The following is a 21,309-nucleotide window of genomic DNA, read 5'->3' as shown; positions in this document are numbered from 1 at the left end:
AGGGAGTATAATATGTGCTTTTAGTCAAAACAAAATGATAATACAAGAAAATAGGGAACATTTTCAGGAGCAACAGTTTCTTGATACAAAAATATGTTTAACAATTAAATTTCCTTCAGCGTCTTACAAAGACGCTCATTTCCGTCACTTGTTCTCTTTTTTATATTATATCCATTCCTTTTAATTACATAAAAGAACATACTGATAGACGTGTCTGTCAAATTAAGCGATCAAACTATTTTTCAGTAAAGCAAAAATGACAAAAGCTTTGCACAGCTTTGAAGGGGGTTGCGACAAAATATTAAATTCCACTTTAGCCTACGCTTTTCCACTAATTTTTTTTTATTGGAAATAATATGTTATTCACCAAACATAAAAGAGAAATAAAACTGAACAAAAAAACATCAAACGAGACTGCGGCCAGTCAAGAGAAAAGAGATGAAAGACTAAAACAACGCTGATATTTCGCCTGTATATAAACTAGGCGTCCTCAGCACAAGATAAAAAAACAAAACACTAAACTAAATACAAATAAAACCACCACCAATTACAATAAATACAATTGTCGCTACTGATCCACGTAGGGAAAAGGAGCTATTAGAGTTACTTCAATGAGAACATCAAAGCAACCGAGGAAGAATTACAAAAACTGAAACTAAGTGAACTATTCTGTTGCGAAATATTCCTCTTGTTAGCTAATATTAAAGCAACCCTTTTTGGTCCAGTAGGTAATCTTGTCCCCTGGTAATTTTGTAAAATTTTAATTACCTTATTGATTATTGGTTCATTTATCAAAAGACAATGATAAATTGGGTCAATATTTAAATTTCCCGTGTCCCTATTTATTGCAAGATTAGCAAACATATGTTTTTAATTTCTATACCCTCCTTCGCCAACAGAGAAAATCTCTCTTTGTTGTTTGTTGTTATGGTTGGTCAGTTCGGCTTAAGAACTTTAAATATGTTATTCAATATTATTGTACTATATTGTGTCATATTAGCGGAACTTCATGACTATTAAAGTCTATATGTCGGCCCTGCATTGTGTTGCTACACCCGGGGTCAAAGTCTCTCCTATGAGCAAGCTGAAATCAAACTCAATGCGCCACCACAGGAATCCTGCTTTTTCCGGAATCTGTTATTTTTCCTGCGTTCCTGTAATTTAAGTTTCACAATTTTAAACATCATCTATTTTATTGTCAATGAAGATTCGCAAGAACCTGTTCTAAAGATTCTAGAATTTTCAAAAAAAAAATTTCGCTATATTTTTAGTTACTCTATAGAAACATCAATGAGGAGTGAGACTGAACTAAATTTCTTAGTTGGGGAATTATTTAGTTTCTAAGATGCTTCAACCCACAAATATTTCAAGCTCAAGTAAATGCAGAAAATATAACGTTAATACTGAAAAAAAAGATCTAGTGGACAGACCGTGAATATAAGCGGAAAGATGTGTCTTAAATAATTATTCAGGCTATTAATAAAATGAGGTAACAATTTGGCTACTATGGTGTATCCTTTAAAAGGCGGTATAGACGGGACTGAAATCAAATTCTTCTCTGAAATCTACTAATTCTTTACATTACCCTACAAAATGTAAAAAAAATTCCTTAATTGCCGTGCACTCTGGACAAAAGCAAGAATGTCATGTTTCTATGACAAGTCTCTGTTAATTTTACTTCCTCGTTCGGATTGTCGGAGGTCTGGGACGTACCGAATTCCTTTTGTAAGTTCTGAAAGGTGAAGGTTTTCGATTAGGTACCAAATACTCTTCATTGCTAAAAATTATAATCTGAATGATAAAATTCTGTTTGATCCATCCCAAAAATCTCAGCTAAATTTAAAAAAGCAAATATTAAAGACTGTTTGCTAAAATTTTGATAATTCACCTATTGATGGAAAATTAAATTATTTGATCTTCTTATTTGTGTGTTTTGTTTTTGTGTCCCTGTGTCTGGGATGGCCTCCCACGCCCCTCCTGCTCGATATTTATTTATTTACTTATCCTTGTTACTTCTCTTTTATGAGTTTTTTCTATTTTGTTTGTTTTTTGCCGTATTAAATTTTGGAACCATTATTACGATGAGATGTTTTTTCTATGTTTTGCACTGTCCCAGCCTTACGAGCTCTGCTCTCTGATGGGGCATAATATTGTTTTTGTGTTTTTTAAGTTGAATAAAGAAAAAGTTGAAGTTGAACGTTTTGCTAACTGTCAATACCCAATATACCTGGTTCTTTACTGAAGTGGTAACGCAAATGCTAGCGTTATATAAGGATAAGTAACTTACAAGGTAAAAATTTCTCAACTTCAGGTGGTAGCATATATGTAGGTGGGACTTGTGCAGTAATTATAGGTTCCTCCCATAAGTTCAATAGCTGTCTTCTTACTTCGTATACGTTACCTTAAAAGTAAAGTAAACGAAAACATAAATAAACGAACAGTTAAAACTTCACAAAATAAACATAAACTTTGAAAATTAGAATATTAATCATCAATATTAATTTTATATTTAAATACATGTTCGAATATTTAAATTAAGTAAAACACTAAAGATAAAAATTAAAGATTAAGCTTGTGGCCAGTAGTTCTGTAAAGTAAGTTTAAAGCATTCTAAAAATATAGGTTATTGTCAATATACCAAGAATATCAAAACGAAACATTTTCTGACTCCTTGAACCGATCATAGACCTATATATACAAGAAAATCACAATTTTCTAAGATTTTTCTCTTGGCGGTTGCAAAACTACGAAGTTTTTATGATGAGCTGTATTTTTGTCAGTGTTGCCATGATGAACCGTGAAAATGAATATGCAAAACTTATTAGTTGCATTTGATGCCTTTTTTTGTTCGTAAAAGCTCAAACAATAACAAACCGTTGATATCCAAAGAAAACTATATCTTAAAAAAAACTGTACTTTCTGAAGCTATTCGTTGTTGTGTATTTTGGCTCTCTTTTTGCTCATTTTTCACCAAAGATTTTCTTTTTTTTTAAACTAAGCCCGCTGCTACAAAAAACACTGCATATCTATACGTGGAGATATTTTAAATTAAAAGTTCGTTTTTCTTAATTTTTAAAGATATATATATATATATATATATATATATATATATATATATATATATATATATATATATATAAATTATTATAAATTATTATAAATTATTATATATATAATATAAATATTATAAATTATTATATATATTATATATATATATATGGTTGTAGAAGCTTCTACTTGGCTAATTGTAACAATCAGGTTTCATTTCCACTGTCCTTAGTAATTCAGTAGCATCGTAATATATGGATAATATATGGCTAGTATGGCCAATAATATGGCTGTGTATGTTTCCATTAACTAATTCCAACAATCAGATTTAATTTTCACTGTCCTTGGTGCTTGAGGCAGTACTTAGAAAATTTCATCATACAATTTTGAGTTATTCATAATAATTTATATTTCATTTGCAATTTTACTATTATTTATGATTTTCATGTTAATAATTATATGTAATTGAACCTTAAAAACCTTTGTTTTTGATGTCAATGTTTACTTATACAATAATTTAATTAATACGCAGACCGTCCCTGAATGTCGTGAAACAAGGCGATGAGATTGGATTTATAGAATACTGGAATTTCAAGGGATAGAGTAAAGATTACAGCTTGGAATAGATTAGATTGAGGGAGAAGTGTGCGAAACTGTGTTGGCCTTAGGAGACTAGAGGCTGCAGTAAGTTGTTAACAGTAGCTTTAGAAGTACCCAGCGATTCCAGGAAAACCTTAATTAAACCACTGTATAAGAAAGGTGATAAGAGTGAGTGTGGTAATTATCGAGGCATTAGTCTGGTCTCTCTACGTAGCAAATTACTCAGTAATATGATAGTTTTCTGACTGAGTGATAGGTAGACAAAGTTACAAGATAAGTACAGCGTGGTTTTAGAAAATGTAGAGGATGTGTCGACCAAATTTTCAATCTTATGTTAATAATTGAAATGTGCCTTACTTATTAAACACCTTTGGTCCTCTGTTTTACAGATTATGAGCAAGCATTCGATTTTGTTGATAGAAAAGCTTTAGCAAAGGTCTTATCTTTGTATGGTATACCAGACAAATACTTTAAAGCTATTTGTGCTATGCACGGGAATAACACTGCTACAGTTCAAGTAGGAAATGAGGTTAACAACTGGTTTTGTATTAAATCAGGAAGCAGGGTTGTTTTCTATCCCTTTTTACATAAATCATTTTGATGGATTTTGTCTTAAGTAGCACAAGAAAGACAATTGGAGACCGCGGAATCGAATGGGGAGGAAAAACTCTCATGGACTTAGATTATGCAGATGATTTAAGCATCCTAAAAGTGGGAGAAAAATGAATGAGCTTCTACAGGTTTTGCGAGTTCAGGGTGCTAGAATAGGTTTGAAAATTAATGTTAAGAAGACTAAGTCAATAAGGGTAGGAACAAGTGAAGATGAAAAGGTGACATTGGGTAACGAAAAGATTGATCAAATGGAAAGTTTCACTTACCTTCGCAGCATTATTAGTAAAGACAGTGGGAGCAGTGAAGATATTAAAACTAGAATAGCAAAGCTCAAGGTGTTTTTTCACAGCTATAAATAGTTTGGAAGAATAGGAAGATAGGTCTGCAAACCAAGATTAGAATACTGGAAGCTATAGTGATGACAGTAGTCAAATATTGCTCTGAAGAATGGGCTCTCCAAAAGCGGATGAAGATTTTATTGATATTTTCCAGAGAAATTGCATACGGACTGTTTCTGATACCTGGCTGACTGACCGTATTTGAAACAATCAGCTGTACGAAAAACTTGGTTCAATCCCACCTTCTAGAGCTATAATGACAGAAAGGTTGAGATAACTAGGGAACGTTCTGCGTATGAAGGACAACAGATTGCCGAAGATTGTCCTTTTCGGCAAACCGTCTAGGGCTAAATGAAAAGCAGGTCATCCACGGATGGGGTGGGAGGATATCATAGAGAAAGATTTAAAGGAAACAGTAAATTCCCACGAGGGTGTAAAGAGGGAGGCTTTGAATACATTGAATGGAAGAGAAGTGTGCGTAGCTGTGTTGGCCTCAGATGGCTTGGTGGTGCGGTGAGTTGTTAGTAGTATTAGTAGTAGTAGCTTCAGTAGACTGCTGAAAATGTGAGGTAGGTACGTTAACTGATTTTTGGTGAAAAACCTTTCTATTTAATTATACTTTATTTTTTTGTTTTTTGACTCAAGTCCTTAAGTACTTCAAGTTGTGAGACTCGATTAAGTTTGTGAGACTGTTAAGACAGGTGAACATATCAGTGGATAGTAATAATGCAAGTTAAGTTAAAACTGTAAACTAGCTTCAGCTTTGTTGAAAGTACAAGATGAATAGCTTAAATAAGTAAATATAGTAAATGCACTTTACTCTATATATACACTTTTCTTAAATATATAATAGTGTATACTTTGAAAACATTATTTACGGCCTCCGTCCTATATATATCAGCTGTACTTCGTAAATCCTGTTCAATCAGAATTATTCGGTTCGTACTTAAACATGAAAAGAATGCGGATTTCAAACGCAGATTTTTAAATAACTGCTCTCTGTATTGCAGGAAACTAAAAGCATCAAAATTACTGTTTGGAAAACATTAGAAGTTTCTTCTTAATTATCAAACAGTTCGTGGTAACAAACTGTAGTAAGGAGCGACCCGGCTCAATAGTAAACGAAACTCTAAAAAACAGAATTTTGATACTAATAGATGCATCAAAAGAATCAGATTTTTCTACTGATTTTATATATATAAGTTCATCAAATTTAGTCTTTCTCATAAGAAGTTACGAGCCTGAGAAAATTTGCATTATTTTGCAAAATAGGGGGAAACACCCCCTAAAAGTCATAGGATCTCAACGAAAATCACAACATCGCATTCAGCATATCAGAAAACTCTACTTTAGAAGTTTCAAGCTCCTGTCTACAAAAATGTGGAACTTCGTATTTTTGGCCACAAGACTAATCACGGGTGCGTGTTTATTTGTTTGTTTGTTTGTTTTTTTCCCAAAGGTGATCGTATCGACCAAGTAGTCCTATAATGTCGTGAGAGGGCTCATGATAATGAAAATTATAAGTTCTAGTGCCCTTTTTAAGTAACTAAAAAAATTGGAGGGCACCTAGGCCCCTCCCACGCTCATTTTTTCCCAAAGTCAACAGATCAAAATTTTGAGATAGCCATTGTGCTTAACATAGTCAAAATATATAATAAATGTGTCTTTGGGGCTGACTTACTCCCCTACAGTCCCCGGGGGAGGGGCTGCAAGTTACAAACTTTGACCAGCGGTTACATACAGTAATGGTTATTGGTAAGCGTATAGACATTTTCAGGGGGATTTTTTGGCAGGGGGGGGGGTGGAGGAGAGGGGTCTACATGGGAGGATCTTCCCTTGGAGGAATTTGTCATGGGAGAACAGAAATTCCATGAATGAGGCGCAGGATTTTCTAGCATTATTTAAAAAAAAACAATGAAAAAATAAATATGGAAAAGTTTTTTAACTGAAAGTAAGGACTAGAATTAAAACTCAAAACGAACAGAGATTTTTACGTATATGAGGGGTTCGTCTCCTCCTAAATACCTCGCTCTTTACGTTAAAGTATTATTATTTATTCTACAGCCTTTGTGATTCAGGGGTCATTCTTAAAGAATTCAGACAAAATTAAGCTTTAGTTTAAAGAGAGAAGTATTAACGAGGGGGAAAACCCTCTCATATACACTATAAAAATATACGAAAATAGAAGTTCGTTACGTAAGTTCATTCGTAAGTTACGCATATTTTTTACTAATAAAAACGTTCAATAAAAATTAAAAAATATGGTTGCATCTTTAAGCAACCGAAAAATTTGAGGGCAACTAGGCCTCCTCCCACACCCTTTTTTCTCAGAATCGTCTGATAAAACTAAGAGAAAGCCATTTAACAAAAAAAAAAATAATACGCGAATTTCGTTTTAATTATTCATTTGCGGAGAGCCAATGGCGCATTTACGTTTATGATCCAATTATTTACTATATACGTACCTATATACGTACTATATGCGTACTTTATATACTATATACTATACGTTATGACATGATATACTATATATACTATATACGTACTATATACGTATATTATTTACATATTTACTATGAGCTATATACATACCAGACCTATCGGAGGGAATTATTAGGATTTCAAAATATTAATATTAGAAATTAAAAATTTTAAATTAATAATTATAACTATTTAAAATAATAATTTAAGATAAATATTTTAAGTTAAATAATAAGGCTTAAATAATAAGTAGCGGTCATTTTAGATTACTTCGCTTTAGGTCGCTGTATAGTTGGAAACTAAAAGCATTAAAAATTTGTTTTTGGTAAATAGTGGAAGTTTTTACTCAAGGATTTCTTATTGTGTCCACTAGGCTTTCTGTGGGGTCACTAATGGCTAATTTACATTTACTATGCTATTATCTACTATGATGTATTTATGAACTGGATCTATTAAAGAAGATTAATTGGGAGTAAATAAAAAAAAATAATACAAGAAAATAATAATAATGAGTAGAGTTAAATAATTTTAGGCTTCATAGTAAGGCTTAGATAATCATTTGAGCTCATTTATTCAATTACATTTTTTTATCATCTGAAATTGTTTGTAGTTTCAGATAATGCATATTTTCACTGATTCGTGATGACTATGCTATATCGGTGAATGTGGTCACTTTTAAGGTCACTTTTTGCTTTTGTTACTGAAAAGCTTAATTCCTTTACTATCTTTACTTATTGAAAATTTTAGTAACTGCATCACCAAATAGCATCTTACTGTGGCAAACCATAAAGTGCCTCTAGGGAGTTTTGAAATAGTTTCTGAAATAAGTGATTGTCTCAAAACAAAAATTTTGATCTCTTCTGAAAATTTGACTTTTTTCAACACAAGCAGTCATGCACTTGACGATCAAGTTATGATGATCTTATTTATATCTCTTTTTTTTAATCCATAAATAAGATCTAAACAAGTATATTAACTAGAAAAATAATTAAAAAAGAAAAGAACTTGTGAAAAACTCATTTTTTGCTACACAAACGAACAAAAAAATAGTTTTCTTTCTATTTTAAATTTAGCTACGTATATTAATCTCTTATTATAGAGGCTATAAACCAAAAGGTTGTTTCTCTCATAAAATGTAATTTCTTTTGGGAAAACGAAAAAAGCAACGAATTTAGCAATAGAAAAAATATAAGCCCTTTGAAAACGCCTTTCCAAATACCTTGTGACTCTAATAGCTATAGTCATTAATGGCTCATTCACGTCTACTATACTGTTATGTACAATGAACTACGTATGGATTGGAAGTATTGGAAAGAATTACTGGGGAGTCGAAAATATTAGGAGCTTAAAGCTGTTTATTATTTCAAATCATGCATATTTTTGCTGATTAGGCATCATCATACTATTTCAGTTTTAAAAAGTATTTTTAAAAAGGTGTTGGGCATGGAGATCTATTTATCTACGTACAGCATAATTTTTTATCCATTTTATTTATTGACTATTCATATTACTATTTATTTATATGTTTATATTTTTATTTTATTTATTGATATTATTATTTTTATTTTTATTAATTTTAAATTCATTGTTTTTCATATTTTATTATTTATTAGTTCACACTTTTTTATTTTATTTATAACATTCATTCCATATTTTCTTATTTATTTTGCTAATTTACATTTAGAAAACATCAAAAAAATTCTAAATAAAAGTGTAAAAGAAAAGTTTGACCTTTTTTTTATTTTAATTTTAACTAAGAGCATTAGGGTCTCATTAGATGGATTTTAAACCTAATGGTTTCCCGCTAAACTGTGTTTTTTTTCCCCTTTTGAAAATTCAGCAGCAAAATAAAAAAAAAGAATATAAAAGATAAAGAAAAATAAAAATAAATAAAGGAAAGACAAAAACTGATAAAGATAAAAAAGATAAAAAAATGAAGATAGAAAAATAAAAAAAAGAAAAAAAGAAAAAGAAAAAAAGGAAATAAAGATAAAGCCACTGGAAAACCCTTTCCAAGCAAAAATCCCTTAGCAACCTCAGGATTTCGCCCTTTCTCCAAATATGTTTCTATAATCAATAATAAATAAATATCATAATAATTAATAAATATTAGCAATTATTCATTAGTTAAAACTAGTGAAGAATAAAATCGAAGAAAGCAAAAAGCTAAGGATACGAACCAATGTTCTTCTCTGGAGCTTTAACAATGATAGTTTTAGTAGATTGCTTTGGTTTGGATTTGGCAACAATGCAAACCCCAAATACTCCAGCCATTGTCTCTAATGTCTCTTCGTTCGGTACCAAATCGTCACGAACATCGAAGCACATTATAATCGGAACTGCACCCTATAGCAGGGATTAAAACAGAAGATAGAAGCTTATTAATCCTTATTCCCTTAACATACACTTTGTGCATATTTTCGTTATAATCAAATGAAAATCAAAAGTCATAAGAAACTTGTACCTGGATTTCAAGCAGATATTTCTCTGGTAAGGTATGAAAAATTCAAACCAGGAAGTCATGGTTTATAAATTCTATATTTTCAATTTTCTAATTAGGCTTTCCACGCAAAATCTCCTGCAAAAATCCTTATCAAAGACCAAGACAGTATCCAGGGGATTTGAATCTCCCCCCTCCGTTTGTACGACTCTTGAAAATGCAACAAAAATGAATATAAATAATTTTTTATGTGTTTTTTAAGTTTTCTCTTGTAAGCCTAAGAAAAAAATCCTTTTGTAACCCCCCCCCGAAAAATTCCAGATACGTCCCTGTCAAACGCTAATGAACAAAAAACAGTGTCTGAAGATTTTCAGTATTTTGACATAACAAGACAAGATCTTTCACTTAAGAAATAACAAAACCCAAAGAAAGCCAAAAAAAGAGGCGAAAAATATTTTGTAAAACTAGATTTCAAGCAAACAAACCATTTATGACAATGAATAAACTATTCATGGTAATGAAGGGTAAGTAGTCAGTGACTGCATTAAACAGAACCTGAAATTCTAAAAACCAAAATTTTATAACAATGCACATATCACAAACATATGTTTTTCATACTGATTCTAAATATGTACAGTTCATTAAATTTTAAGTCACTCTTCAAAGGTTATAAGCATTTGAACCCTCTATTATTTTTAAAAAGTGTGCCCACCAAAAGAGATCTTAATGAAATAAAACGATCAATTCCAAATGGGTTTTAGCCCTTGACATCTTTCGTTGAAAATAGATGGACAAGCGTCATTCAACAGAGGGCAAAATCTCCTCCTTCTGAGGAAACGTCCAACATTATCTCTACCTGACTTGAAGCAATGGGTAAGCGATTGGATACATGGAATAATCTTCTGGGAAAAACAATTGCAGGGAAATGGGAAAATTTTCCCGCATTTCATGAATTTAAGCTGTCACTATTTGAAAATTTATAAGTTTTGCTTATTTATTGTATTTTATTAACAGATTTCACTTTTATATCTGATTTATTCAAAAAATGAAAATAAGCATTCAGGTAAGTATCAACGTTCTAAGATAACAGTTGTCAAGACTACCGGTACATTAGTACTTCGTCGGTGCTTAAAAAAATTTCTGCTTAAAGAAACCTCACCTTCTGCTTTAAAAAACAAAACCACAGTTTAAGAAATCTAATATAACTTCCAAGACTCTAATCCTCCGGGCATGATACACCTCCTGCTTCGAAAAATCTCAGCCCCTGCTTAATTAAAAACGACAATTGAATACACCTAATAAAACTTACCGAGATTAGACGACTTACAGATAGAAGATGCACTAAACCTCCAGATATAATAAACCTCAAGCTTTAAAAAAGCACCAGCTTTAAGAAAAAATCGTCTTTGAAAACCTCAGCTCCAGCTTCAAAAACCGAACCAACTACTGAAGGCATCTAATAAAACTTACCAAGATGACTTGCAGGCAGAACAGACTCTAGACCACCAGATATAATACACTTCTTGCCTTTAAAAAACCGCACCTCCTACATTAAGAAGCAAATCAATAATTCGAGACATCTAATAAACTTACCAAAATAAGATGACGTGCAGAGAGAACAGACTCTAAATCTCTATATATAATATACCTCCTGCTTTAAAAACCCTCCTGCCTTAAAAACTTTCTGCTCTTTAAGACCACGGCTACTGCTTTAAAAACAAGAGCCAAAAGCTCATATGGCACTTGTGACGTGGTCGGAAGAACCAAGAGCCAAGACCTCATATGGCACTTGTGACGAGATCGAAACCTAAAATTAGACTCGGTACTAGAGTTATCGATTTTGCTGTTCTTCGTTTATTGGCTATTATTACAAAGATAAACTTGCAAACACAGTGTTCCTATAGTCTCTTCTTGTTCGGTATTGCAACGTTTGTCCCACCAAGTGTCACCCCGATTTATGCCCTCTAAGCGTTTTCTAAGATTTCCGGTTTCCCCCTCCAAGCTCCCCCCAGTGTCACCGGGTCCTGTTGGGGTTTAATATAAAAGCTCTGAAACACAAGGTCCTTCTGAATATCAAATTTCATTAAGATCCGATAACCCGTTCGTGAGTTAAAAATACGTCAATTTTTTTAATTTTTCCGAATTAAACGTCCTTCCCATCACCCCCAGATGGTCGAATCTAGGAAGCGACTATTTCTAGTCTAATCTAGTCCGGTCCCTGATAGACCTGCCAGCTTTCAGCAATCGCTATATTGATCATGTATTTAGTTTCGGATCTTCTTCATGTAAAAATTGGGATGGTGACCTTTCGAACCCTAAGCGAGAAACATAACCCTAGACCGGTAACCAAACTTAAGAAGAACAATCATTTGCTTTATCGGCAAATAAAATTCTTCTCAAATGTCTCTTTCGCTCGCCCCCCTTCAGATGGTCGAATTGGGGAACAGAATGTTTCTAACTTAATCTGGTCTGGTCCCTGATACGCCTGCCAACTTCCATCATCCTAGCTTATCTGGAAATGCCCTAACTAAGAAAACTGGGACCGACAGATAGACAAACAGACGGAGAGAAATTGCGATCAAACAAAAAATGCAGACATCTAATACAACTTACTAGAAGAGACAGATAAGAAGAACTAGATAAGATGACGTGCAGAGAGAACAGACTCTAAATCTCCATATATAATATACCTCCTGTTCTAAGAAACCTCCTGCTTTAGAAGCCTCCTGTTCTATAAGACCACGGCTACTACTTAAAAAAAAAATAAAAAAAAATACAGACATCTAGTAAAAATTACCGAGACAAGATGACGTACACAGAGAACAGACTCTAAATATTCATATATAATATACCTCCTGCTTTGAAAAACTTTCTGCTTTAAGAAACCTCCTGCTTTAAACACCTCCTGCTCTTTAAGATGACGGCTACTGCTTTAATAAAGCAGTAAAACAAAAATAAAGACATCTAATAAAAATTACCAAGATAAGATGACATGCAGAGAGAATAGACTCTAAACCTCCAGATATGATATACCTCCTGCTTTAAGAAACCTCTGCTTTAGAAACCTACTGCTCTATGAGACCACAGCTACTGCTTTAAAAATAAAAGAATATAAAGACATCTAATAAAACTTACCAAGATAAGATGACGTGCAGACAGAACAGACTCTAAACCTCCAGATATAATAATGGTGGACTTTTTAAGTGGTGGTACCTTTGGATCATGGATTTCTGGGAAACCAAGTCTTGCTCCAGTATAGCCAGAAATTACACGAATATTTGAATCGTTCTTCCCACGAATATTGCTGTGATGAAACGGTGTAACTTCGAGTGTCATAGTCACTGGAACCTGAAGAAAGTTTTGTTCAGCAAGAGCAAATACCAGTCACTAATGACACCAAGTGTTAAGTTAAAGATTTAAAGAGATATGGCCAAAACATTTTGAGAATGTGCTAAACTTGGATAGAGTTACAGGAAAAGATACAGAATAGAGTGAAACAGTTTGTGACACTTTCAATGAGAAGGGAACTTCATTTTATGAGGAAAAGTCAGTGACAGAACTAAACGGATTAAAAAATAAAAAGACCCTAGTTACTGATAGTGTTACAAATGAATTTCTTTTTAAATATGGTGGTTGTGATGTTAGAGAAAAACTACTGAAGAATGCGAATACGATTTTTGAAAAAGGGGAAAGTACCTAGCGATTTTAGGAAATCTCTAATTGCACCCCTCCATAAGATTGAGGATAAGATAGATAAGACGAGATAAGTTTGAGTGGTATTTATAGTGGCAATAGCCTGGTTTCTGGAGGAAGCAAATTACTTAGTAGGAGAATAAATTTTAAGCTTAGAAACTGGGTAGATAAAATTTCAAGAAAAGAACAGTGTGGTTTTAAGGAAGATAGAGGATGCGTCGACCAATTTCTTGCTCTACGATTACAGTTGAGAAATGCCTGAGTCATCAAACGCCGTTGCTCCTCAGTCTTATAAATTACGAGCAAGTGTTTGATTCAGCTGACAGAGTAGCTTTAGCGAAGGTCCTTTCCTTGTATGGTTTACCGGAAAAATAGATTAACGTGATTAGTGCTATGTTCGAGAACAACAATACTTCGATTAAGCTAGGATATTCGGTCAATATCTGGCTTCGTATTAAATCAGGAGTTCAGCAGAGTTGCGTTATATCCCAATTTGTATGGATCATTTTGATGGATTTCGCCCTAAGGGGTACAACAAAGACAATGGGGAGAACATAGAATCGAATGGAAAGTACAAATCTCCTAGACTTAGCTTACGTTGACGATTAATGAGCATCTTAGATGAAAATATTAGCAACACGAATGAACATATAGAGGTTTTGCGAGTTCAGGGAGCAAAAATAGGTTTTAAAATTAATGTCAAGATGACCACGTTGCAAATCCTAGGAATAAACGATGGTAAAGAGATGATATTGGAAAATGAGAAGATCGGTCAAGTGGATAGCTTCACTTAACTGGGAAGTATTATTAGTAAAAAACGGTGGGTACAGGGAAGACTTCAAAAGTAGAATACCAAAAACTTTGAGCTCTTTTTCACAGTTGTAAAAAGTTTCGGAGAATAGGAAGATAAGTCTACGAACCAAGAATAGAATAACGGATGCTACAGTGATGATAGCAGGCAAGTGTAGCTCTGAAGCATGGAGGATCCGAAAAACGGAGGAGGATTTACTTTCCAGAGATGTTCTCTAGAGAAACTTCCTACGGATTGCTTTGGTTACCCGATCGACTGACCGTATCTTAAATAATAGGCTGTGCGAAAAATTTGGTTTAGTACCGCTTTCTAGGGCTATGATACGAGAAAGGATGAGATAGATAGGACACGTTCTGTGGATGAAGGATGACGGATAGCCAAAGATTGTCCTTGTCAGCCAACCATCTAGGGCGGAACAAAAATTAGATCGTCCCTGAATGGGTTCGGAGGGTGTCACGAGGAAAAGTTTAATGTAAAGGGGAGCTTCTTGGGAGGGTATAAAGAGATAGGTCTTGAATAGATTGGGACGGAGGAATAGCTTCCATTGAGTGTTGGCTTCAGGCAGCTTGGTGCTGCTGTGTGTTATTATTATTATTAGCAGTAGTAGTAATAGTAATAGTAGTAGTAAATGTGTCTTGACTTTTCGCTTTTACCGCATTTTAAGAATAATTTGCATTTTTTTATGTGCCTGAGGGGGGGGGGGGGGTCAACTTTTTGAAGATCAATCGTAGGCCTCGCTTATGTCTGGTGCTGCAAAGTAAAAAAAAAACAAATAAATCAACCAATTAAAACCCAGTTTTCCTATACCTTATTGAAAAAGCACTTTTCTAGTATTTTTATTGGTGGATAATGTTTCCGCTACGCTAGTAAAACATCAAATAAAATCGGTGTTATACCTATCTTCTCTAACTTTATTTTAGGATCTACATTACATTTTTATACGCAGGGGGGGGGGCAGAGAAACCAGTGTTACGAGCATTATTGATAATAATAACTTAAAGGATGTTCCAGTCGAAAAGAACAGCAAGCATCATTTACCCGTAGAAAATAAGCAAAAATAGCTTCATTAGCTCTATTAAAAAATAGACGGATACAAGTGACATAAAAATGTATAGATTTTTATTTTTGTATTTGAAAAGTCCAGTTGTTACGGATAATGACAGAGATGCTAATATTACGAATATTCTTGATAAAAACTATTTTTTGCCTGTCTCTCCCTCTCTTTCTCTATGTCTTCCTCCCTCACCCCTCCCTCTCTCTCTCTTTGTTTCTTCCTCACTCTCTCTATCTCTGTTCTTCTTTTCTCTGTCCCTATCTTTTGTTCTTTTTCTGTCGCAGTGATGCTCACCGTTTCTCGGCCGACCTTCAATATCATTCCAGTTTATCTGGGACAACGTGACATAGTCTGTTGCCACCAAAATCTATATTAAAAAGATTGTTAATCCTCAAGGCCTGCTTTTGATGGGACCCCTTTGCAACCTTCTACAATATCCTGCTGAATATGACACTTTGTTTTCATTTTTGTTTTCAAAAATATGAAAACAGACATGTAGCAGACTCAGTATAATTTTAACTCTTTATTTGTTGTGATCTAGTTTTGTGACAACAATGATAACCTTCTTAATGACTAATGTCAAAACACATAGAATTTCGCATTTTTAGCTTTGTCATTTTTATGGCAGCAGTATTTGCGCAAGAAGTGACTACCATCATGATGGTTAAAGCCAAAAACACGAACGATGTCTCTTAGGGAGACTCGCCATAATCCTACGAAGTTCTTGCATCGTTCTATGCTCTGTATGTTTCAGTTTTGTTATTTTTATGACAGCAGTGATTGCAGCCATGGTGATTATATAAAAAAAACAACAACTTAGAATTCCCCTTCAGGAGACTTACCATAGTCCTATGAAGTTCTTGCATCGTTCTATACACAGCATTTTTCAGCTTTGTTATTTCATCTTCACTTCCTTTAACCATTATTGTACCCGGAGTTCCTCTTATCCTCGGACGAAGGGTAACCTAGAGACAAAACTTGATCTCTAATAGTTTGAAGGGGAAACTTATATTGACACACATAGGATATACACTTTACTCTGAAGGTTATTATACTCAATACAGCTAAACAAAAATGTTAACCTGAACAATGAAACGAAATTTCTGATAGCAATGAAGTAATATGCAACAGACCCCAAGTAATGTGCCCTGTTATCAATATTATTTATCATTTAGTTTATTTTTATTTATTATTAATTTATTTTTAATTGGTTATTATAAATTATATAAAGGTCAAAATATTTACACAAAATCATTTTGATCCATAGAATTGCAAATTAATAATTTAATCTGTTAGCAACAGTCACGATTATTGAACTTGCGAGGAACACTCTACATAGATAGACGTGGCTGCAATATTGACAGACTGTTTAACTTAGAAAGCATACATATTCCGCTTAGAATTTTTCATATCATATCTTAGCACTTTTTTTCGTATCTATTTGCATTTTATTCATAATTAAAAGAACCCAAAAGACCTCTCAAAGGTCTTGCTGAACTAACAGGGGGCAGCTGAACTCTCAAAAGCAAATTCCAACCCTTTCACCCTTCCCCTCGTGTGAAAAACGAGAAACAAGCCCAGGTGCCTTGTCCTTTTTTATATATTAAATAAAAAACAAGTTTTTTTAAACTAAAAGTAAGGAGCGACATTAAAACTTAAAACGAACAGAAATTATTCCGTATTAAAAGGGGATATTCCCTCCTCAGCGCCCCGTTCCTTACGCTAAAGTTCGACTCTTTCTCTCAACTCTACTTTTAAAACAGTAAAAAAAAACTTTAGCGTAAGGATCGAGCCGTTGAGGAGAGATGAACCCCTCATATGCGTAATAATCTCTGCTCGTTTTAAGTTTTAATGCTGCTCCTTACTTTCAGTTGAAAAAAACTTTTCATATTTATTTTTTCATTGTTTTTTTTTTATAATAATGCTAGAAAATCCTGCGCCCCTTCATTGAATTTCTCCTCCCCGATGACATATTCCTTCAAGGAAAGATCCTCCCAAATAGCCCCCTCCCCTCAACCCCCCAAACCAAAATAATCCCCCTGAAAAACGTCTGTACCCTTCCCAATAGCCATTACTGTATGTAAACACTGGTCAAAGTTTGTAACTTGCAGTCCCTGACCGGGGACTGTGGGGGAGTAAGTCATCCTAAAGGCATAGCTATTGTAGTTTTCGACTATGCTGAACAAAATGGCTATCTCGAAATTTTTATCCGTTGACTTTGGGAAAAAATGAGCGTGGGAGGTGGCTTAGGTGCCCTCCATTTTTTTGGTAACTTAAAAAGGGTGCTAGAACTTTTCACTTCCGTTAGAATGAGCCCTCTTGCGACATTCTAGGACCACTCGGTCGATACGATGACCCCTGGGGAAAAAATAAATAAATAAACACACACCCGTGATCGGTCTTCTGGCAAAAAATACAAAGTTCCACATTTTTGTAGATAAGAGCTTGAAACTTTTATAATAGGGTTTTCTGATACACTGAATGCAATGGTGTGATTTTTATGAAGTTTCTATGACTTTTAGGGGGTGTTACCCCCTAATTTCCAAAATAGGGCAAATTTTCTCAGGCTCGTAACTTTTGATGACAACGACTGAATTTGATGAAATGCATATATTTAAAGTCAGCATAAAAATCCGATTCTTTTGATGTATCTTTTAGTATCAAAATTCCGGTTTTTAGAATTTTGTTTACTATTGAGCCGGGTCGCTCCTTACTACAGTTCGTTACCACGAACTGTTTGATAAACAAAATAAAATTGAAAAATAGATAGGACAAAACATTGGGACGAAAGACGAGAGACGATAGAAAAAAAGACTCAAAAGAAAACGGAGAACATTAAGGTTAGAAATAGCTTTTAATACTTAAAATTTATGCCAAACACTTGAATCACTGACGCATTAAATACAGTTAGGAAAGCTCGTATTACTTCTTTGAAACAGGCAAACTCCAATTCACCAAAAGTATATGGAAAGGGGGAGGGGTAAAATGTATTTTTCAAAAGCTAGGGGAATAATTTTATGGTTTCTTTAACTTGTTCCTTTGAAATAGCCAAAAATGAATTTTTAACGAAAATACCTAGAAGACATATTTCCGAGACCTAGGAGTGGAGGGTGTCAAAGGAACAATTGTTACCTTCGGCCATTTCCCCCCAATTAGTCTCTGATAAGGATTGACAGTCTGTTTAGTGGGATCACCTCTATATTCTCATGCCTGAGAGTTTGTATAGCTACCATTAGCTAGGCTGCAATCTGCATATTTTGACCCAAAAAATGGTTTAAGGTCTTAGCATCTCTTGTAGGTTTGAAACAAATACTAAAAGCCTCTTTAGTATTTAATTTATTATATTTAATTTAGCTAAAATTAATTGTATATATAATCGTATCAATTCGGCTTAATCATATGTTCAATTTAGTAGTACTTGAAAAGAACAGTCTACTTACTTGAACTCCAAACTCCTTTTCTATACTCTGAATTAGGTTGGGGTTAGGCTCTGATAGAAATGTCTCATAGGAAAAACTAACCAAAATTGGCATCATAACCTGAAAAAAATTATCATTGTTATTTACGGTTTAGCTTTATTTCCAAAACGATGAAAGAAAACATAAAAAGTGTTTAATAATTTTTTTTTGGAACCTGTTTTTTTTGCTGTTGTCAAGTAAATTTGTATGGTTAGTCTGTCTTTTAGTACCTCTAGAACTACGTCTACCCCCTACCTTTGAGGGTAGGGGGATATAACTACCCCCAACATTTGAGCTAGAGGTTTTGAAGCTCTTTTAGAGCTTCAAAACCTCCCCGTACAAATACCCCCCTACGAACTTCCCCTTCAAAATACTACCCCTTCAAAATACCCCCCTACGAACTACCCCCAACATTTGAGCTAGAGGTTTTGAAGCTCTTTTACCCCAACACTATTAGTAGTAGAAAAAATGCCTGCAAACATTAGAAATTTGGGGAAAAGCCTTAATCAAAGGTCTTAACCCGCAAAACTGGCATATTTTTTCAAAATTTTTCTACGTTTTGTGTAATTTTTCAAATTTTGTTTCTGGAATATTACAAAAAAATTTTATTTTAGATCTTCTCATAAAAAGGGAAACATTTGAGTTGCCTATCTCTACTCTAAGTGGTAACGAATAGCTAAAATATACAATTAAATTGTCTTCAGATTAAAGCTTGTATCTGACATTTTAACTTTCCTGAGACATTTGCCGAAGACAGTTTGCTAAGTTGTTTTAAAAGGGAGAATTAGATAGACAGCATGGGTTTTCAAGGGACATATTGTGGACTTATAACATTCTGAGACAAGGATTAACATGCTTAGCATCTACTGGCTTTTGTCGATATATATTTACTTTGTTACCAATCTTGGGCCATTTTTAATGTAGATATGAATTTTCGGCTAAGAAATAGTCATGATATTCTTCTAATGAATTTCTTTAACCTTTTATGGAATATAATATGAAAAAAACTTCGTTTTCTTAAAGAGTTAAAGAGGCTGCGTCCCAAAGTCGAACCTTAAAACGTACAGGAATTAGGAGAGGCAGTAGGGAGGCTGCCGCCCCCCAAACCCCCCTCTTTTAAAGACTCTTTTGTACAGGTTTTTTGTTGTGGGGGGACTTCATTGTTACTAATTACTAGTTTCGGCGCAATGGTTCTACTGTCCTTTTGTGTTTAACATTTTTCGAAGTTATTTCCATTATTCATTCATTTCAATTTTTTGTTAATTAAAAGAGGGTCTTTCCGAAGCCAAGAGCGGGGGGTTAGGGGGGCAGTAGCCACCTAGGAGGTGGCTACCTCCTTGAGGCACAATATAGATTATTCATTCAGTAAAATAAGTCAACAAAAGCTAAGCTAAAGCTGGATGAACTAGAAATAAGAAAAGAAAGAAGGAAAATGAAAAAAATAGAAAGAAAAAAATTTAGAAAGAACAAGCTAAAGCTAGTCCCACTTTATTAACACTGTTAGTCGCAAAAATAATCTAATATTCTATAATTAAATGTGTTATTCGTTCACGAAAAGAAGTTACACAAGCAAATAAGCCCCTTAAACTTGTAGCTTTAAAGTATATTAATGTCCTTAAATATTGTGTTTGTACATTACTAAGATACTTGCTGTTACAGTTATGATATTCCTGAGGGGTTGCCGACTTTCATAAATAACACACACCAGGTGGCGCACACCTGCCAAGCGTGGCAAAACTCTACCAAGCTTGGTGGAGCTGGGTAACACATGTGGCATGATGATATGTACACCAGGTGACAAAAGTAAGTAGGCATCCCCTCGGTTATTTCTGCGTAAGACTTACTCGAACACGACTCCTAGCATACTCCGCATTTGGAAGTTCCCCAGCAATCGAAACTTGGTTACTTTTTTCTGAATTACTGGCTTTATTTGAATCTGGAAAATGAACCAGACAGTTTGTATCGTTCATCACCCTTTGAATTGAACAGCCTCCCCGTCCGATAATATGTGAATGGTCTGTATATGATACGTCAATCTTTAGAGATACTCGGCTTCCCTGCAAAAACATTTAAATTATAAAAAATTATTTCAGTAATGTAAATATTACAAAACAACCTTTAATTTAAAAGGTCAGGTATATCTGCGGTAAAAAAAAAAACAAAAAACAACTAGATTTATAAATGATTATGCACCTATGTGAAAAATTAACGACACTTCTTGACAAATAAGGTTCTTGTGTCGGTCCTGGAGCATCTTACTACTGCTGAGGTCGAACTCCAGGTGATGTAATACCTAGCTGAGATCAAACCCATTGCATAATCATAGAACTTAAGTAGTCATGATAGGGGGAAAGGCGGGGTAACAAAACACACAAAAACAAAATCAAAAAACTAGGAAGGATGTTTCGAGCACAAAGTGACAAAGAGCCAATTTTTTAAATATAGTGTACCTAAAATTGATATACTTGATAAAATGATATACGAGTGTGTAGTAGAATGGGATGTAGAAATTGGTATGATGCCATTGGGCTACTGAAATGTATTTAGTCCTAAATTTAGATGAGAGGGGAGGGGAGCGAGGGTGTCTGAAACACCAAAAAATATACCATCTCAGGCTAACAATTCCAATTTTCCTTGGAAGCTGGTCCTTAAAATTAGTATTAGAGAATAAGTTATTTTGGATATAATTCAAGGTTTTTTAGGTGGGGGGAGGGCAAAGTGAAAAATTGTTCCTCCCCTCACGGGAAACTCCTCCGTTTATAATTCCTCCTACG

The 21,309-nt window shown here is 34.0% G+C and overlaps 1 protein-coding gene across 2 annotated transcripts in view; it reads right to left on the bottom strand.

The window, feature by feature from the left end:
- The window catches only part of LOC136043859 (protein bicaudal C-like), a 73,609-nt gene that overhangs the window by 22,999 nt on the left and 29,301 nt on the right, over nucleotides 1–21,309 (bottom strand). For both annotated transcript variants that reach the window (XM_065728808.1, XM_065728809.1), the window contains exons 4-9: nucleotides 20,380–20,592; nucleotides 18,518–18,616; nucleotides 15,920–16,042; nucleotides 12,655–12,867; nucleotides 9,260–9,425; nucleotides 2,288–2,401 (exon numbers count right to left, since the gene is read on the bottom strand). In XM_065728808.1, the coding sequence (XP_065584880.1) occupies nucleotides 2,288–2,401; nucleotides 9,260–9,425; nucleotides 12,655–12,867; nucleotides 15,920–16,042; nucleotides 18,518–18,616; nucleotides 20,380–20,592 (928 nt within the window). The remainder of the gene's footprint in view (nucleotides 1–2,287; nucleotides 2,402–9,259; nucleotides 9,426–12,654; nucleotides 12,868–15,919; nucleotides 16,043–18,517; nucleotides 18,617–20,379; nucleotides 20,593–21,309) is intronic.

The sequence above is a fragment of the Artemia franciscana genome, chromosome 2, assembly GCF_032884065.1.
Source record: "Artemia franciscana chromosome 2, ASM3288406v1, whole genome shotgun sequence".
NCBI lineage: Eukaryota > Metazoa > Arthropoda > Branchiopoda > Anostraca > Artemiidae > Artemia > Artemia franciscana.
The sequence above is the reverse complement of the archived record's forward strand: the minus strand, read 5'-3'. Positions and strand labels throughout refer to the sequence as shown.